General features: G+C 47.0%; 2 protein-coding genes across 3 annotated transcripts in view; one reads left to right on the forward strand and one right to left on the reverse strand.

The window, feature by feature from the left end:
* TDRD9 (tudor domain containing 9) overlaps nt 1–20,641 on the reverse strand; it is a 57,605-nt gene that overhangs the window by 31,401 nt on the left and 5,563 nt on the right. For both annotated transcript variants that reach the window (XM_087813726.1, XM_087813725.1), the window contains 7 exons: nt 15,491–15,597; nt 12,670–12,767; nt 11,122–11,343; nt 10,242–10,364; nt 8,996–9,076; nt 6,575–6,739; nt 3,370–3,473 (listed from right to left, as the gene is read on the reverse strand). In XM_087813726.1, the coding sequence (XP_087669852.1) occupies nt 3,370–3,473; nt 6,575–6,739; nt 8,996–9,076; nt 10,242–10,364; nt 11,122–11,343; nt 12,670–12,767; nt 15,491–15,597 (900 nt within the window). The remainder of the gene's footprint in view (nt 1–3,369; nt 3,474–6,574; nt 6,740–8,995; nt 9,077–10,241; nt 10,365–11,121; nt 11,344–12,669; nt 12,768–15,490; nt 15,598–20,641) is intronic.
* RD3L (RD3 like) lies at nt 19,112–20,069 on the forward strand. Its single transcript, XM_087829419.1, has 2 exons — nt 19,112–19,449; nt 19,775–20,069. Exons 1-2 carry the CDS (start codon nt 19,151–19,153, stop codon nt 20,067–20,069), a joined length of 594 nt encoding a protein of 197 aa, XP_087685545.1. The 5' UTR covers nt 19,112–19,150.

Below are 20,641 nucleotides of genomic sequence, written 5' to 3' on the forward strand. Positions count from 1 at the left end.
AAAAAGTCAACCAATGATGCATAAACATGTGAACAATAAAATCCATGTTTCTCCCCTCCCCCTCTCTCTAAAACCAACAGAAGTGTGTAGGAGGAGCTCTAAGGGGCCCCAACCATCACTAGGAGGCACTTCCACAGAGCAAGATCTCAAATCGCTCCCCACCCCCGGCCTCCCAGGTTCCCACCGCTGCACCACCATGAGCAGTGAGGACCTTCCTCTGCTAGCCTGGCAGGCCCCCCGTGCCAAAACCTGGCTCTCTGAAAAGATAGCAACACTGATCCCTGATCTACTGTAGAGAAAAATAAGGTGAAGAGCCTGGAACCGCTGATGCCCAAAAGCAAGAAAACACCATGTCTCACATGACACAGGAGCCAGCTACAAAGGCTCCTACTGGCCAAATTTAGGACAACTGATTGCCAAGAAAGAAAACTGACTGTAACTAACTTTGACACTTTAAATAAATCAACATCTTAAGAGAATGAGAAGACAAGGCACAGAGACACATTTGCAAAAGACATACAAGAACTGTGATCTAAAACATGGAATTCTTAAAACTCAACAACTAGAAAACAAACATAACTAAAAATGGCCAAAAGACCTGAACAGACACCCCCTCACCAAAGATGACAAACATGAAAAAATGTCCTCCACACATCATTGGGATTGTAAATTAAAGCAATGCGACACCGCTGCACAGGTATTAGAATGGCCAAAATTGAGAGCACTGACAACACCACGTGCTGACAACAACGTGGAGCAACAGGGACTCCCGCTCACTACTGATGGGAATGCAAGTGGTGCAGCCACGGAAGACAGGCTGCCAGTTTCCTACAAAACTGAACCTGCTCTCACCATAGGATCCAGAAATCATGTTCCTTGGTAATTACCCAAAGAAGCTGTTTACAGCAGCTTTACTCACAGTTGCCAAAACTTGGAAGCCACCAAGACGTCCTCAGTAAGTGACGAATAAACAAATTGTGGTCCACCAGACAGTGGAATAACACTCAGCCATAAAAAGAAATGAGCTGTCAGGCCATGAAAAGACATGGAAGAACCTGAAATGCATATTACTAAGTGAAAGAAGCCAATCTGAAAAGGCTACGTGCTCTATGATTCCAATTCTATGACATTCAGGAAAATGCAAAACTATGGCAACAACGGAACAATCAATGGGCCTGGACGGTGCGGCTCGGTTGGCTGGGTCATGGTCCTGCACAGCAAAATGCTGCAGGTTCAGTCCTCAGTCCCGGCACATATGGGAAGGCAACTGATTGATGTTTCTCTCTTTCTCTCTCTCAAATCAGTAAGCATGTCCTCGGGTATGGACTAAATAAGTTAATAAATAATACAATGATTCATGGTTGCCACGAGTTACAGGGGTGGGGGATGAACAGGCAGAGCACTGAGGATTTTCAGGGCAGTGAAACCAGTGATACCACAATGGTGGATACATATCACTGTACACTTGTCACACCCACAGAACATATGCCACCAAGAGCGACCCAAGTATAAACCATGGACGTTGGGCAATGATGATGCTCCCATGCAAGATGCTGACAAAAGGGGAGGTTGTATGGGAATATGAAAACTTTTTCTACTCTCTGTTCAATTTTGCTGTGAACCTAAAACTGCTCTAAAAATAAAGTCTAAAGGGGGAAAAACCCATGAGTCCACTGTAACATCAGGAGAGAGAGACAGGAGAGCATTGAGGAGAAAAGAGGCAGGGTAGTGAGAGGGAAGCTCCTCTTTACAGAATGGCCCCAGGAATAAATACGAACAAGTGATAAAATCAGAACACTAACGTCACACAGCTGACCCAGCAGCCCAGCAGCGCACCGGAATCAGGTGAAAGGCTGTCTGGCAGCATCACCCACGTTCAGGCTCCGTGAGTACAGCAGGGGCAGGAAAATGAGCGGAGGGAACCCACAGCTTCCCCCAGCAGTCAGTCTGCCCAACACCAGAGACAGAATGTGGCTGGAAGTCAGCCAAACCAAAAAGCACTTTCCTACAGGAACAGGCAGACCAAAAGGTGACTCCTCACCCTAAGACAATTATGGGAAAATTCCACCAAAGCAAGGAAAGAGTGTGCTTACTGTATGTGAATTATATCTCAATCAAGTCAAATAAAAAATTAGAAAAAGCAGGAGTATGGAAAGAATTAAATAGCAACCTAAATTTTTATACCTAATAAAACTATTCCAAGAATGAGAATTAAATAAAGACATTTTCAGCTAAAAAAAAATTAACATTTACCAACAGACTTTTTAAATTTTATTTAATGACTTTAGAGAGAGGAAGGGGGAGAGAGACAACATCGATCTGTTGTTCAATTTATTGATACATCATTGGTTGACTCTTGTATGTGCCCTGACCAGGAATCGAACCCACAACCTTGGCCTATCGGGAAGATGCTCTAACCCACTGAGCTACCCAGTCAGGGCTACCGAAAGACTGTTACAGCAGCTTCTGAAGGATATGCTTTAGGAAGAATGAAAATGAAGGAGAGTTTAGGCTGCAAGATAGAATTCTGAGTCAATAAAACGGTATCCATTTGGGTAAATCTAAGCAACTGATGATATAAACAACAAAAACTTGTGGGAATTTTAGAAAGAGATAAACTAGCGCTGAGGTGCACGGGGGCTGGAGGGGTGGCTGGAGTAAGCCCAAAAGGGACACAGGACACTAAGTAACTGCATGCACATACCAGTCTGTCTACCTTTCACAACTGGTGACAAGAAGGGACATGCAGGTGTGTGTATCTCCACAGCCCACAATGACAGTGCCTCAGCCACCAGAGGTGAGATCTGCATGCTCACCAGGTGCTGCTCCAATGTACAAACTTCATGTATGAGTTTAGGGACATGAGCACAGTGAAGGTCCAGAATACAGCATCCTATCGTCAAAACTGCACACTGTGACCACCACTTATAACCTACTGTTGCTCTTCAGGGAAATGTGTCCAGTCCCGAAGAGCCAGGGGATCGAGCAGCCGTCTAGACCACAGGAGTCTCGGCATCGGGAACCCACCCATGTGAGAGATGCAAACAATGGAAAGGGGCTGTCTGCAGTCTGCCCCTGGGACTGCAACAGACAGTGTCTTGGGTCTGGAAAACCGTCCTCAGGCTGTGGTTTCTAGCTTTCAAAACTTTCGGTCCTAAAACCATACTTGGCATGGTTTTAATTCTAAAGTGTAAATTTCTAGTGAAAATTTGCAAGATGCTAACTTAATTTTTAATTATAGAGAGTGACTCCTGAAAAGGTCTCTACAATTAAATGTTAACATTAAAAAACACAAAAGATTTCTAAATGAGTAGCCTGACCTTTGAGTTGCTGCACATTACAACACAGTGCAGCAGGAGGGTCTCTTACCCGCTCTCCTTCATGTCCATGTCATCGAACATCTGAATCAGGGAGACGGCAACCTCATACATGTCCTTCGTGATCACTGGCTCCTCCAGGACGTGGGGGGAAAGCTGAAACAGGAGGAGAAGCAGCTGAACAAGTGGGTCACCAGGGCACCAAGGCTGCATGGGCAGCTCTCCTTTCAGTGTGTCGCTGTGACAAATGCCCCAAAGAAAAGCCGTACCATTTGCAGCATCTGAACAACAACACACGGGACACTCCCAACCCCACCCCTAGAGCAAGGGTGGGTCAGAGTCCAAGATCAGAAGGAAGGGTCTTCCAGGGAACCAACTTTGAAGAGACAGAATCAGTTGTTCCAAACGCCTATGGAACCCGGGGGTTGTGACCCCAGAGTTGCCTTCTCTCACCTCCAGGAGCCCCAAGATGGCAACCTCATCCTTAAAAATCACAAGTCCCAGAAGAAGGGACTGCCCCACCTACCTGCCAATTTACAGCAGTAACACTGCTGCATGTAGCGTGTTACAAGGGTTTAGGAGTCGCTGTCACCAGACACTTTCAACTGTGTCCTGAAGTCAGACGGAGCCCTGGTCACCGCTGACTGCCCTCAGGCACCTTTCCGAACACTGGGGCTCGACCAGAGGCAGCCCCGCTGCACCCCCAGTGAGGTGACAATTACATTCTAAGCTGATAGATTTCATGGGACTGAGGCCTCCACTGAGCAAGTCTCTCCCGAGAACTTCCATAAAATCTATTTTATAGCCATACTGGGTTTTTCCCAAGAGTAAGAAAACTTCTGTTGTTTGATAATTTTACTACCAAGCACTGTGTATAAGACACCACATTTGATTTTTTTCAAGGACACCTCAAAAGAACCCTCCAGGGGATCAGACGTTACCACAAACACAGTCAATTAAGTTGGCTAAGAGTCAAACACTCCATTTTCATTTTTATTACAGTTCTACTAACATTTCACAAATGGACATTTATTTAATACTTTAGAAGAAGCATGTCTAAGAAGTCCATTTTTAAAGGTCAACCTTTACCTTAAATAATTTTCCGCTTTATCCAAACAATATTTACAACACACTGTACAAAAAGAAACGGAAAAAGGTAGTTCTCTCAAACTCCAACCATGAGCTATCCTCTAGAACTGCTTCCAACAGACAAGCACAGAAAAGTATGTCCTCGCTTCACAAGTAATTTCCCGGAGTTCAGCACCTGAGCCCAGAGAACGCTGGAGACACACTGCTGACACCAGCCACAGCCTGCTGTCTCTCAGCCACCTTGACCCAGATGACAAAGGAAACACATGATTCCGTGTGCGGAGTCGGGAGGAAACCCAGCATGGCCAGAGAGGACCGACAGGCAGATGAGCAACATGCAGTGCTGCGAAAAGGCAGAGCAGAGAGCACGGCTAGGAAGGTGGGGGGAGCCTGTCATCCCCACCGGCAGAGTCCACATACTCTGTTGTCAACAAGATGGGGCAGAGCACCTGGGTTCCTGTCCAGAGCTAGGATCTCGGTGCCCTACACGCTGCCATCCCCAGGAGACAATCATGCCAGGCCAGCAAGCTCGTCCCCAGTGGAGAGCGACAGACATCAGCACATGGGAGTCAGCAACAAGCCAAAGGACAGGTGGCAGGGAAGGATTGCAGCGGAGCAGGATCACAAACCACTAAGAATTCATGCACTTCCTAAAGGTGTTTGTTTTCTCAACAAAGAAAGTTGAACACAAAGGATGAAAATGACCCTCCAAAGGACATGGAAAGGACAGGGAAGGGCACGGAAAGTACAGCCAGAAAGGGTGCCAGAAAGACCAGAGGGCACCATGGGACCAGAGGACAGTGTGACTTTCCATGAAACGCAAAGGGCCAACAGTGTGTGGTCCCTTACAGAGGTCAGGCAAGTTCAGGGCGGAGAGCTGTGCACATAGTGGGGCCACTAGCTGAGTGCAGGAGGGGGCAGGGAGTGAGGAGCACGTGGGGGGGGGTCAATGCTGGGAGCTGAGACAAAGTTTGGGAAAAGCTACAGAGAACCATGGGACCTATGAGGTGCTTTTAAAGATGAAGCAAATGCCCGGCCAGCGTGGCTCAGCAGTTAAGCATTGACCTATGATCCAGGAGACTGCAGTTCAGGGCACCTGCCTGGGTTTTAGGCTCGATCCCCAGTAGGGGGCGTGCAGGAGGCAGCCAATCAATGATGACTCTTATCATTGATGTTTCTATCTCCCTCTCCCTCTCCCTTCCTCTCTCTGAAATCCATAAAGATATATATATATATTTTAAAAGATGAAACACGCAGTTCTGTTTACATGTGGACAAGAAAAGGAGCAGAGAGGAGCTTCGTTGTGAGGAGAGGGGGACAGTGAACAGATCAGGTCCCTCAGGAGGAGGCGGGTGACTGGCATGACACAGGGGAGAGGCTGGTGCTCCCAGGGGCAGATAGTGCGCCTCAGCAAAGGGATAGTGGCCATGGGAATAACAACAAAACGGGGACTCTAACCAAGGTCCTGTAATGTCAAAAACTTGTAACACGATCTACGCAGCAGTGAGGAGCCCAGGTGGTAAGTGAAGGGACAAAGTGGTACCTCACCTCTGCGGTTCCAACCCAAACCCATAACCCCAGTGTAACCGTGAGGACGGCCTCCGGCCCATCCCAGAGCGGGCGTCCTACAGCAGAGAAGTCCCAAGACACTCAGTCACCCAGAGTGAGAGAGTCTGAGAAATCCTCAGCCCAGGGCCTCTGAGCCATGACGACAGGAAGCAACATGGGTCCTGGGACAGTAAAGGACATCCGGGGATAGCAGTGCACCACACACTGAAGTGTGGGGACTGTGTGCACCTGTGTCAGTGCCCTCACCCTGCCAGTTCAGTGTACAGGTGAGCCGTAGGATCCAGGCGATGCGCAGATAAAATCCACACTACAAAATTCTCCCAACTTTCCTGTTCTTTTGCATTGTCATTTTAAAAGTTGAAAAAACACCCTGCATTTTAATGGCCATCACTGGGCCTCCCTGACGTAATCTGACAAAAGGCTTCCTCCTACATGAGGGGAGTCCTGGTCAGCCCCTCACTGCAGCAGACGTGGCTGCTCCCTGACATCACAAACATCTCCAATGCAGATCAAACCCTCAGAGTAGTCTGGAGGCTCTTCAGGGACCATCCCCCAGAGAGAATCCCCAGAGAGCAGAACCCTGAGGGCAGGCGGTGTACCCGGCTGCGTGGCACGTGCTCCAGGTCCCCGAGATAGAACTCCTCGATGGAGTGGGGCTGCCCGGCCACCTCAAACACATAGGCGGGGTTCATCTTGTTCTGAACAGGAACCGCAAAGTAGTCGGCGAACTCCCTGCAGTTGATGGTAGCTGACATCAGGATGACCTGCAGGGGTACCGTGGAAGAAGCAGAGTGAGAATCACAAGGACTGAAACGTGATGCTCGGCAAACCCCAGGCTGGTCTCCTGCTTTGATGTCTAAGATGCCAACAGAACATGCCGACTTAACCCATTCCTGTGGCGCCGATTACTGTAGTTTAAAGAATGCTCAGAGATACAAACTTTTAATCAATTACTGATCAAGTGAGAAATTACACTATTTCTAATAAAGCTGTAACTGTTTCTCTAAAAGGAAACTGTGCATTCAAAGCCAATTTAAACAGAACAAATGACTGGACCGCGCATTCCAGAAAAAGGAGGGAGTAAAGCAGCCAAGAGGACAGGACTGCCCAGGAGACAGCCGTACAGCAGCAGAGGAGCCCCCACACCTGCAGACTGCAGTACTCGGTTTTGCCAAAAGGAGTGGTAATGTCTTTACAAAACACAGCCAAGAATGCCAGGAGCAGCCCTGCAGCATACCACAAAGGGTCCACGCCACTCACAGACTCCAAACGCCCAGTAGGGGGTGAACACAGCCACCTGCTGGCTACTGATTTCCTAGTGCACCTGGCAGTTAGGATTCTGCCATGTAAATCTCAGTGGGAAGGTAATATGTAAGCATTATCAGTACAGCTATTGGGTAAGCAAAACACCTGTATTTTCCCCTTTGACGTTTCAGACAAATGGTAAAAACCACATCAACAGGACTTACTCTGAGATAGGGTGGAGAGGAGGCTCTGAGAAGCACCTGGGTGTTAAAGTGGCCCCAAAGGACACACTTTGTCACAGCAGATGATGCGAACCTAAGGCTGACTGAGGCGCAGAGCAGCTCTGCCCTGGCCCTGTCTCATGTGAGCCCCTCGCGCCCCCAGTGGCCCTCACCTCTCCTCAGACAGACACCTGCTTGTCCAGGGGCCCATCTGAGTCGGTCAGCCAGCAGCGACCTTGGGGTCAATGGGCTGGGGGGTGGACAGAGCCAGTGGCCTCCACAGATTAGTGTAAAGGCCCACCTGACCAAGCTCCTGCACCTGAATCCCTTTTTAAAAAGTAGTAAGAAAGGAATTTTTGAGAGTTTCAAAAAACTGATTATAAAACCATGTAGAACTTGAATTCTAATTTCTTGGCCAACTACATACATCCTATATAAAGGTTCTATATTTAGAAAATACTCTGCTCCATATATTTTCAAATAAACCATAAAGATGTTGAAACTGACAAGCCATTTGCTACAACTTATACAGCAGGTGCAAGAGTCCTGCCACCATGCAGCAGGGGGGCAACTTTTTAAAGACCCATGACACTCTTAAACTCTCTTTACTACTGAAAATTAATAAAATTTAAAATATCAAGTAATTATCTTAGAGCAAAAAGGTCTTAAAAATGACAATCAAGAAATGCTCTGATTTGTTGAACAATCTTTAACGTCACCTTTAAGTTAAAATTCCAAAAGGAATGTAATGGCAAAATTCTCCCATCATTTTGCAGTCACCTTGAGCAGTAAGACAATACCTTGCAAATGTCGGTTCCGGCGTTTTAGTCTCCCCAGGTGAGAACACCGAAGGCTAAAGGCTCCCATCTTGGGGGTGGGGAGAGAAGAAATGTTTCCCTAAACCAATCAACAATGCAACACTTGAACACAAACTCTTTGGAGTTAGCACGGTTTCCACCAACAGCTGGCCCTTCCCAGCCCCTCATGAGTGACAGGACAGCCCAGTCACTGCCACCCTTCACCAGGCAGCTCCCAAGGGCCTCTGTGTGGCCTCTGTTGGCAATGCGGCGGGCCTACATCCAGACGCAGTTACTAAAACCTTCCACTGTTTTGGCCTAGTTCGCACCTTCCTGTTTGTGTAAATATTTACCACCCCCAGGAACCCTTCAGTTAACTCATAACTTAAGTCTCTGAAATAGTAGTGCATCTGAGTGTTCTCCAACTTCCACGTGCTTTGGTGCTATTTTCAAAACAGAGATTGCAGACATATTCACAACTTTAAAATTGTGGTGCTCATAGCATTTTATTATAGTCAACTATCACTAGATCATTTTTACAGGCTGTAGAAAGTTTTTAGTGCAACATAATAACCAAAATGTATTCCATACTCTGACCTTAAGGAGCACACACCCTAGCCAGCCTGCTAGCAAGATCTGGAGCACTACACATGGCAGTGAATTTTAAGAGTCACTGTTTATGTTAAAATAAAGAGAAACAAAACTACACAGTAAATCTTAATACTAAATATTTCTGTTATTCAAAAATCAAATTTACCTTCACAAAACGCGAATTTGTTCTTAAAAGCTTGCGGACTACCAACAGCAGGAAGTCCATTTCTTCAGTTCGCTCATGTACCTACAAAATAAGAAAGGGCACCACACATGGCACCCAGAAGCACACAGACATCGCTGAGTGAGTGGGGAAGGGGGTCGGTGTCGAGTCAGCTCTCTAGATCACGGAACCATAAACCAAAGAGCCTAAAAGGGGCTGTGTGGGTCCCTGTCTCCCAGCACTTCTCTTTGGGGCCCTAATAGCATTTGGGTAGAGTGATGTTTAACATCCTTGGCCCTGCCCACCCGATGCCAACAGTGTCCTGGGTCACTGTGACAGCCAAAATCCTCCCCCCATCTGGCCCCAGCATGGAGAACCACTGGACCAGCCCCACGCTTCTACAGGTACAAGTCACACTGTTACTTCAGCAAGTGCCTGCAGGGTGGGAGCTGCACTGGGGCAGCAGTGCCCTGCCTGACAGGACCTATCCCATGACCTGGTGGACTGCAGGTCCACTGATGGGAGGCTAGCCCTGAAGGCAGCGCTCAGTCAAGAGAGCTGCAGAGTGCAGGGAACAGCGCCTGCTCCGTGGCCCTCATCACACAGAGGCCTTCATGGCTGGGCCTATCCAAGGACCTGGAGCCACCCCAGCCACCTTGTCCCAGAGTCAGCTGACAGCAAAGGGCCATGACATGGGGCTATGTTTCTAGCACTTGAACACCTGGACACACGGGGACAGTAAGATTCTACTGTGGGACATTTCTCTGCCAAAGTGGAGAGATGAGCTGCTGCATGTGAGAGCAGGAGATCTTTCTTCTGGTGTGACAGGCCTGCTGACTGGGTCTAGGGCAACCATTCTGGGTCCTGCCACCTCTGAGTCCCACTGAAGCAGAGTGTGGGGTGGTAGTACAGAGGAAAGTACAGATGGTACCTAACAGTCAAGTGTAATGGCTGGAAATCCTAATAATGCCATTATAAATTCTTATTTCTTCTACCCACAGACTCCAGAACATCCTCTCTTGTATCTGAGAAAAGCCCCATCATGGAAAGCCCCAGAATGGCCTATCCTCTGTAGTCAGGTCCCACGACCTCCGCACTCTGGAGTTCCTACCTGACACACCCATCCTCTCCCCGGGTCACCAGGCTGGCCCCAGGATCCCACTTCGCACACACATCAGGAGGTCCCCGTACCAGCTTCTCCTGTGACTGAGACCCTGAAGGGAACACAGCAGGGACAGCGAGCACCCACCTCGTCTATGAAGATGTGTGTGAACGCCACCAGGCTCTTGGCGCTGACGATCTTCTGCAGTAGGACCCCCGTCGTCATGTAAATTAACCTGGTGTCCTCCGTGGCGACTTTCTCCAGCCCCACCTAGATTTGGGGAAGGAAAGGGGAAAAGAGAAACTTTTCAGGTTTAAATGGCTACATTTAACTCCAAAAGAAGGCCACGTCCATTGTATCATGGGGGAAAGACACAGAATCAAGTACAACTGTCGATCACAAAAAATACAGGATTCAAATTAAAGGTAAAATTTGGCTGATTTTTCCCATTTTGGGGTGGGAGGGGGCCTGGCTTGTCTAGTGACACTGGTTATATCATTTTTACGTTAAGACAATTGTGTATGAAGACATCTACATACAAAAATATAACTAAAACTCTAAAATTATAGTAGTGAGTCTGAAAACTCCCACTTCTTTCCTATTCAACTGGGGGGAAAATTAAGGTTATTTTCAAGAAATTCAGAGTTTCATCATTATTATTTTTTCTAATATATCTTTATTGATTTCAGGGACAGGAAAGGAGAGAGAGAGAGATAGAAAAATCAATGATGAGAGTCACTGATTGGCTGCCTCCGGCACGCCCCCTACTGGGGATTGAGCCTGCAACCCGGGCATGTGCCCTGACTGGAAATCAAACCCCGATCACCTAGATCCTAGGTTGATGCTCAACCACTGAGCGACGCCCGGCCAGGCAGAGTTTCATTATTTTTTAAATTATGCCATCGTTCTGCTCTATAATCAACTAGACTTGTTTTACTTTATAGAAGGGAATAATCAGATCCCACCATCAGCTCACACTGGATAAAATGTGCACAGGAGAGAGTGGTTCTCTCTGGGTCTAGCTCACCTGGTAGCCCACCAGGCCCCCCAGAGTCCAGGCGCGCTCTCTGCTGATCCACCGGGCCATGCTGCTGGCCCCGATTTTCCGGGGCTGGGTGACAGCGATGTGGCAGTAGGCAGAGCACTGGATGTAGTGGTCCAAGATGTACTGCGGCAGCTGAGTGCTCTTACCACTGCCCGTGGCACCATGAATGATCACCACAGAATTACTTTCTATCAAAGAAATAACCTGGAATTGAAAAAAAGTCTTTCAGACTTGCTACAAATTAACAACACAGTGTTACCTGTGAACTGAAGCTTTATCTGGAGAAGACTCTCAGGATTTATCTTCCTTTCATCTTCAAAAGCTAAATTAATGATCACCTAAACATCACATAGGAGAGCAAGAAGGATACACATTCACTACATTTAAAACCAGCGTGACCATGAACAGCAACCCTTACGCTACGGAAAGCCAGACTCTCTATATCTCAGCTCTCTACATCTTCAGCTCTCTACATCCCAATTTCATCTAGAAAAATGAAACCCCCGAAGTGGGGTTTCTCTAGCTCTAAGTCTAAACTTCTAAAGTTTTTAAATAATTCTACTGAGAAACATGAAATTCTAGTGAGAACAACATTAAAACACAGATGTTACTACACTCAAGTGGTTTTAAAATCCCATTTAAAGCCCTCCAGACACGTGTTTAAACAACTAACTTCCACTGTCCCACTTACAGTCAGCAAGGGGCATCCTTAACTCCAGCTCCCCCACCAGGGCCCTGCGCTACCCTGCACTTCTGTAAGCTCCTCTCTCTTCAGCGAGTGCTGTGGTCAAGGAATACCACTGAATGTGAGCACTGGCCTCTAAAAACTAATGAAGTGGCCCTAGCCAGTTTTCTCAATGGTTAGAGCATCGGCCCCAGGGACTGAAGGGTCCCGGGTTGAATTCCTGCCAAGGGCACGTACCTCGGTTGCAGGCTCAATTCCCGGCCAAGGTCGGGGTGCCTGTGGGAGGTAACCAATCCATGTGTCTCTCTCACATCGATGTTTCTCCCCCTCACCCCCACCCTTCCACTCTCTAAAAAGCAATGGAAAAAATATCCTCGGGTGAGGATTTTTAAAAAATAATAAAAACTAATGAAGTGTATCTACTCTACCAACTTTGTGTGGTGCAATCTAAAGCAAAATAAAAATGAAATCTGGAACACTTATTTGTGTTCTATCTGTGACTGTGTCTTCCACTAGTACATACAGTGAATCAAGTGAGACTCTCCTGGGGTGTGCAGGTGTTTGCTCGGAGCTACTCCAGAAGGAAGACTAGACAACAAACCAAATGTTAGAAGACCAGCTCCGGGTGCTGAACAAATTAAGCACAGCCCAAGGAAGCCCCCTGACGTGGTGTTCACACAAACCACCTCCGCCCGCCACCCAGGGCACCCACCTCTGCTCCACAGAGCCTTGCACACACCAGGGCACTCGCCTGGCACCTGACACTTTCTGACTATAAAACAAAAGTGTTGGGCCTCAGCATTTATTCGCACAGCAAAATCACATCATGACAAGAATACTCTTACCTCTTCCTTACATCGATTTATAGGCAAATCGGGATATTTATATGTTGTCTCTGGGATGCACGTAACATTGCTTAATTTAGTCAAAGGTGGCCTTGGACCTGGATTCAGACAAAACAAACAAATACAATGCTATTTCTTATCTGAAAAAAACCAAGGCAAACAACCCAATGTGATTTCTAACCTAGACATACACCATACTCTCTCACACATACAAAAAGACACACTCGACAGGGAACAGTGTGAGCAGGGTCCCCACTACTTGTAGTTTATGTCAGTAGTGCACTCTCCAACCCTCTGTCACAGCACCGATGCTATAGGCTCAGCATCAGCACTACCTTCAGCGACACACAACCTGTAAAGCGCAGTACTCGCTGATTAAAAACGGTCCTCACCCGGCCCAGGAGTGGCTCAGCAGTTGAACATTGACCTAGGATCCAGGAGATCGCAGTTTGATTCCCAGTCAGGGCACATGCCCGGGTTGCAGACTTCATCCCCACCAAGGGGTGTGCAGGAGGCAGCCAATCAATGACACTCTCATCATTGATGTTTCTATCTCTCTCCCCCTCTCCCTTCCTCTCTGAAATCAATAAAAGCCAGAGCTGTTATAATCTCTCAGGGCAAATGTAGCTTCTTTGTGGATACGTGTTCTTTCTGGGCCATCAGAGAACACTGACTTTGGGGACACCCACTACGTCCTGCCCTGGACAGCTTTCTAATCTTTTCAGTCTCACTACTGATGCCAAACTCTCCACAACCAGCATTTTCTCCCACTGTCACACCTCACTTTCTTTCCATGACTCCTCTCAGCCTGTGAGACACAATCAGCGCTGCCTCCCTGTCTTCCCAGCTGGTTCATGAGCCTCTCCCAGTCCCCCTCCAGAAGCACTCTCAGCTGAGAGTCCTTAAAGCCAATCAGACTACCTTCAAACACGGAGTATAAGCAAACCCCACATGTGAACACCTGCTAACTTACAAAGGGCTCCTACGTGTCATTAAAGCATCTGGAACTCTGAATGGAGGCTGGGTATCCAGGCCAGGCCACAAACACAAGAACAGAGATATTTACAAAAACAGAGAAACACACACACGCCTTCCCATTCTTGATGCTGGAGGTGTCTCGATCAATAACAGGCCTTTTTCGGCCCTGGCCCAGTAGCTCAGTCAGTTAGAGCTTTGTCTGGATATGCCAAGGTTGCGGGTTCGCTCCGTCAGAGCACACACAAGAATCAAAATGAATGCATCAGTAAGTGGAACGACAAATCAATGTTTCTCTCTCCCTCCTTCTCTCTCCCTAAAATCAATAAATAATTTAAAAATAAAGCTAAGAAAAATAAATAACAGGTCTTCTTCACATGATCTATGGAAGGGTAAGAATCCACCCAGCGGGTAAATGAGGACACGAGGGAAGGGCTCCTGGGTCAGACTCTGCTGGAAGACAGGGTACAGACAAGCATGGGGAGGCAGGGGCTCTCCAAAGGGAGAGACGCTGACAAAAAGGCAGCAGCTGTACTTCTGCTGAGCCTTGAAGCCCTGGTCCACTGCGCCGTCCTGACAGCACCTCGGACTTAACCTCCCTGACTGCAGGCCCAGAAGCCCTAACGTGGTGCCTACACCACGCTCTTCCCTCCACGCAACACCAGGCAGGCCAGCATTTCCAGGTCACGGCAGAAGCAGACCAGCACAGATCAAGCCTGCTCCCTGTCCAGTGCCAGAGGGAGGACAGGAACCAGAGAGTGTTCACTGCTATGAGGCTCTCATCTGAGCGACAGCAGCAAGCCAAAGGCAGGAGAGGGGGAAGGCCCCGGGGCTATACTCTCAAGGAAGAGACAATGGATAATTTAAGGCAAATCACAGACCACACAGGTCAAAGACACGAGAAATACCCCAACCTCAAAATGTGCTGTTTAGTTTTCTGTTGTCTCTTTATCTGAGGTCATTAACATTAAAATATTTTACATGAACTAGAAAAATCTGGAAATGTAAAACATGCTAGTTTCTGTTCACAAAGCTACTCCACTATGAAGTCTAACAAAAAAATTCAGTGGTTAGAGGTTCCAAACAGGATGTGATGGGTTTTAACTGGATAATATACTAACATTACTTATCTTAAAATCTAGACACTGTTTGTTATAGAAAATAAGGTTAATTCCTGCATTACTGATTTAACCATGAAATTAAATTTTCAAAATAAGTTTCTACAGCCCTGGCTGGCATTCTCAGTGGTTAGAGCTTCAACCTGCACACCGGAGGGTCACTGGTTTGATTGTGTCAAGAACATGTGCCTCAGTTGCAAGTAAATTGCCATCCCCAGGCAGGGCGCATGCAGGAGGCAACCAATCGATGTATCTCTGTCACACTGATGTTTCCCTCTCTCTCCCTCCCTCCCTCCCTAAAAATCAATGGAAAAAATATCCTCTGGTGAGGATTTAACAAAAAAACCAATACCAATTTTTAAATAAATTTCTAATTAGTAGCAAAGAACCATTATTAATCTTCCAAAGAACAGACTATTCAGGAACTATATTTAAAAGAGAAAAAAATGATTAATTTAGCCCCCAAAATCCCAAATTAACAAGCAGTGTGAATTCACCAAAATACTACATTTCTTAGACTTTTAAGAATTTAATGTTTTAGGAGACTTGACTTGGGGTGATGAACACACAATGTACAGATAATGTGTTATAGAATTGTACACCTGAAACCTATATAATGTTAGTAACCAATGTCACTCCAATAAATTCAACTTTAAAAAAGAATTTAGAGTTTTAACGTGTAAATAGCTCACACACCCTATTTTGGAACAGCTAACGATGCCCATTACCTGGCCCGCTGGCTGAGTGGTCACTACCATGCATGTCAAATTCTTGTGCTTCCAGCTGTCTGTACTTGCTAATGTACTCCAACTCCTTACTCTTCTGACTAAGTGGCCTGCAACAATATCACACGTTAGTACAGTTTCCAAAACACCACGGAATCCCCCTGCACCAGAGGAACTCTCGAATGCTTTTCATTAGGTCACAGAAGCAATGCAAATGGTTGATAAACAAGTAAAAATACACTCAAACCCAGTCATTTACCAAGTAGATGCTAATTTAAATGATGAGAAATCATGTTTTTCATCTTTCAACTGGCAAAAAACAACAACAACCTTTAGATTATGGGGAAGGTGGTAAATGGGTCTGACATTTCCTCAGAGGGGAGGGCCACTTGCCAGTGTCTGTTAGAACCCACAGCTCTGCAGACAGCACCTGTCCCCTCCGTGTCTTCCTCAGAGCAGTATTTGCACATGGGGACAAGAGGCGTGTGCAGAGGCCAGCACCGAAGCCTCGGTTCATTCAGCGATTGCTGGCCGTCACCAGCACATGGGAGGCACAGTCTCAGACCAGAGGCACACAGTAAACAAAGCAGATACTAGCCCTCATGAAGCTGTCCTCCCAGAGAAGGAGGTATAACAGGTCTATCAGATATTCACTTGTGACAGGGAGGGTTCTAAGAGATTCCAGGAAGGAAGGGTACCTTTTCATCATATCTGTGATACTAAAGCCTAAAAAAAAGTCTAACAGAGGGACAAGATAAACTATGGCATACTCTTACTTAATCTATCACTTCTAAAGAATGCCATGTGAGGTTGTACTCATATTAATACATAAAAATGTCCAAAACAGCCCTGGCCAGTGTGACTCAGTTGCTTCAGCATCATCCCATACACCAGAAAGTCGCTGATTCGATTCCTGGTGGGGACACATGCCTGGGCTGTGGGTTCAATCCCTGGTCAGGCCATACCGGAGGCAGCTGATCAATGTTTCACTCACTCATGGATGTTTTTTCTCTCCCTCTTCCTCTCTCTAAAACCAAATTTTTTTAAATGTCCAAAACATTCAGTGAGAAAACTGCACTTTGACATGAAAATTATGTATAAATATAACTGGGTTTTTGTGAGCAATGTCTCACTAGAATTCACTGCTGTCAGAGAAAAGACTGTGATACCAATATTAAAATTTGAGCCCTGGCTGGTGTGGCTCAGTGGCTAGAGCGTCAGCCTGCACACTAAAGGGTCTCGGGTTCAATTTCTGGTCAAGGGCACATACTTGGGTTGCAGTCTGCTCCCCGCCCAGAGTTGAGGCACCTGCAGGAGGCAACCAGTCAACTTCTCTTTCACATCGATGTTTCTCTCTTCCCCCCCCCCACCCCGAAAAGCAGTGGAAAAAGTCCTCATGTGATGTGAGGGTTGAAAAATAAATAAGTTTGAGGTTCACTTTAGTAAAATGCTACTTGCATTAGGGTCATCTCTTATGTGATACTAATGGCCCTTCAGCATTGTTTTGGTTACCATTTCCCTGATATCTACTCTTTAGTTCACTCAGCGAAGCCATCACTGAGGTCTGACTGCAGGCCAGCACTGTCCTGAGATGCTGTCCTTGCAGCCTGCAGTCTGGCTGGGAAGAGAGGTAGCGCGGTGTGTCAGACGGTGACAGGTCCCCAGAGAAGCAGCAGCCAGAGATGAGGGGGCGAGGAGAGACGCAATGCCAGCAGGATGATAAGGTGACAAACAGCAAACGTCAGAAAGGAAATGAGAGGCCAGGCAGGTCTGCACGGGGACCCAGCCAAAGGAGGGGCAGAGGGCACAGCGCATGAGGGCACCAGGCCTGGCCGGGACAAAAGGCATGCCCTGGGCACAGCAGAAGGGGCCATGTAAGAAGGGGTGAGGCAAGACTGCACAGAGCCCCGAGCAGAAACCCCATATTTGTTCCACATCCAACACATCCCGAGATTTTATCATTTCTGAGACAAACATAGAAAATGCAGCAATAGAAGGAGGTCACTCAGAGGAAGCAGTGGCAGGGGTCACAGTCCTGCAGGAGGAGGCCTGATAGGACAGTCTGTCAGGACAACTTTTCCAAGAACCGTGGACAATGTGAAAACCTTCCGGCTGAAGATAACCAAGTCTGACATCTGGCATTTTCTACCCCGTGAGCAGTGGGAGCTGCTGGGCGGCCACACACATCACTCCCTATCACGCACAACACGCAGTTCTAACGTGAACTGTGTCCATTCCTCACAGTTCATTTGGAGGAAAAGGCAAGAGAGAATGTTCTTAAATATCATAGAAGGAAAAGCCACAGCCGTCAGGGGACACAGAACTGGAGAGCAGAAGTCCTGTCCACTCCTCAGCAGATAGCCCCGGCCCATTACACACGGTGCTCGCCCAACAGGAGGTGACCGTTACAATGAATCATGTTCTCACATCTCCATTTTTCCTGACCTTAATCTATTTCTGCCTCATCGCCACGTCTATGGAGAGATTACAATGTCTGTCAGCTATCTACGTACGTGCATACAATGTCCTCTAGAACTACAACCTGCTTAAACACACCACCATTTAGGAAAAAAGCAAGTACAGATGCCACATCTACTGAATAGTTCATACGCAACTGAGCTCAGCATCCCTGCCTATTTTACTCCGTTATAAGGAGCTTTCTCAGTGTGTGCATTTTGCCAATAGTCAAGTCTGATCTGTTTTCCTGCTTTCATTACAGAGGACAGTGACCTGGCTTCTAACTGGCCTGAAAGTTAAACTGAAGAATCAAAGCAACATGGCTATTTTTAGAGCTCCAGAGGCACAAAAATACAGCTCTGAACTGTGACCTGCAGCAGCACACAGCAGGCGGCGCAGCAGGCGACAGTCCTCACGTCCTGGGGGCACATCCACAGTGCTGGCATTCACTTCCCTACCCCACATGTCCGAACGCATCGAGGTCCAGAACCAGAGCTGCCGGCATCTTTCCAGATGACTGAGCCACATTCAAAAGGCAAACCGTTATATAATTGGTGAAGATTCGGTAGTAAGTTATTTTTGTCGTTTCTGCGAGCTTGCTTACAAGGTGAATTAATAAGCATTCTCTCCACAGTAAGACTTCACAACCTCATTCCTAACATAGAAAGTTATTTATTTCAAATACAGCTTCCGTGGGTAAGTCAGGAGCTCATCCTTCAGCAGGGGCACAGTCAGGAGCAGCAGGCGTGCAGGAGTAAGACCCGCCGCATCACCAGTCACCACCACCACATCGGACCCGCAAGTAGCAGGTAAGCTCTACACCTGTCTGTCTAGAGCCTGAGTAAAGGGTGTTTCTGGATGGCACTTTACTGCACATTAATATTTTAAAGCCTCCTAAGAACTTTTAAAGCAAGTGTTAAGTGTTACTTTCAGAAACGTTCAGTCTGCAGATTATGTCTAACTTTGTATATTTCATTTCTGCTTAGCTACATGACAGTATTTTCAAAGCTTGGTTTCTGGCACTGACCTAGTTAGAAATCAAAAGACTTTAATCCATGTTCTAATCTTACTTTGACCTGTATATGTAACGAGTGAAAAATTCATTCACTTTTCTGGCAAATTTATTATGAAGAGACAAATATCTGCTCATCAGAACCATGACATATGATGCAAATAAATGAGTGAGAATATTTCCACAGGCTAAAAATGCCACTTTTTGGCTGGATGAAATGGCCAAAACACAACCCCTACACACCCACACACCGCCCTGGCTCGGATGCAGTTACCAAGACGCTGCTCCGGGAGCTACAATGGCATCTGAAGGAGCGAGAGAGACTAATACAAGAGATCAGTGATGAACACAAAGTGAAGAGAACAGGCGTGGATTACACCTGGCTGAGAACCTACCAGAACCCCCACACAACCATCCCAGCAAGGGAGCAAAGACAACTTGAAGCGCTCTGCTCACAAGTGCAGCCCTGCCAAACAGGGACCATCCTCAGCAGGTAACAGACTACCTTCTTCCGCGTGACACTTGTCCCATCAGTCTGACACCTCACATATTCAGACTAGAAACTGTCCTTTATCATGTAAACTCTTTCATCCCATGTATCAAATTCCCAGCAACTGGAACCCCTGAGAGGCTGGACAGAAATATCTGTTGGTATCTCACCAGCTAGGAAATGTGTTCAAATCACATTGAAGTCTCTTTACTAGACACCCGCGAGGTGGGGAGCGCTACACGGTCTCCTTACATAGCTGCATGCCAGAGACAAAGGGAAATGGCAAAGAACTGTCTGAACTGATTACCCGTCACTGCCTTCCCTCTAGGTTTCGAGAAGTCCTGGCAGAGAATGATGTGCTGCCCTGGGAAATCGTCTACATCTTCAAGCAAGTTCTGGAAGACACCCTGGGTAGCTCTGAGAAAGGCAGGCAGCTGGGGGGCCTGGCAGCAGGGGGTGTGGGGGGCCCTGCTCACCCTGCATGCCCAGGGGACAGCGCCCCAAGTTCAGACAAGGATGAGATTCCCACTGTTTCCAGTTACGTGGACAGACACACGGAGAACAGGCTGCCCACATGCTCACACCAGGCGTGGAACCTGCCGTATTACTACCCGCCCCGTTAGGCTGTCTGACCAGAGATATTTCAGGACCACTGCACCTCAGATGCTTATATTCAGAATAAGGTGATATGACTTCACGTGTCTCTCTGTTGTGAGGTCAAGGTTAAAATGCTTGAGGATGTGTCCTGTGTTTTAGATCCATGTTCCTCTTTGAGCCTCTCTAAAAATGCAATGTTTCTTAAAAACTAAAATGTTTCCTAAATATTTTGAAGAAAATGTTGAAGTATTTTCTTACATCTCCCAACACCTCACAGGAACTAAGGCATTTATTTATTTAGCATGAAATCTGGCGGATTCAGTGTGAAACTTTGGCATTAACCCTGACTTTGATTCTAAGAGGAAGGTAGGAGTAGAACAAGAGAGATGAGTGGTAAGGAACCTCTCTCCTCTGACACTGACACCCTCTCAGCAGGAGGGGAGACTCAGGAGGCAGGAACAGCAGCAGTGTGAAGACAAAGCTTCCTCCTGACACTCACATTCGTTTTAATCTCAACTAGATTAAGGGAAAGTATAAAAACACAGCTGTGTCCTATCAGGAAAAAAGAGATGCCTGGTTTAACATTAGTAGCTGCTAT

Source organism: Miniopterus natalensis, chromosome 1, assembly GCF_054644295.1.
Source record: "Miniopterus natalensis isolate mMinNat1 chromosome 1, mMinNat1.hap1, whole genome shotgun sequence".
Taxonomy (NCBI): Eukaryota; Metazoa; Chordata; class Mammalia; order Chiroptera; family Miniopteridae; genus Miniopterus; species Miniopterus natalensis.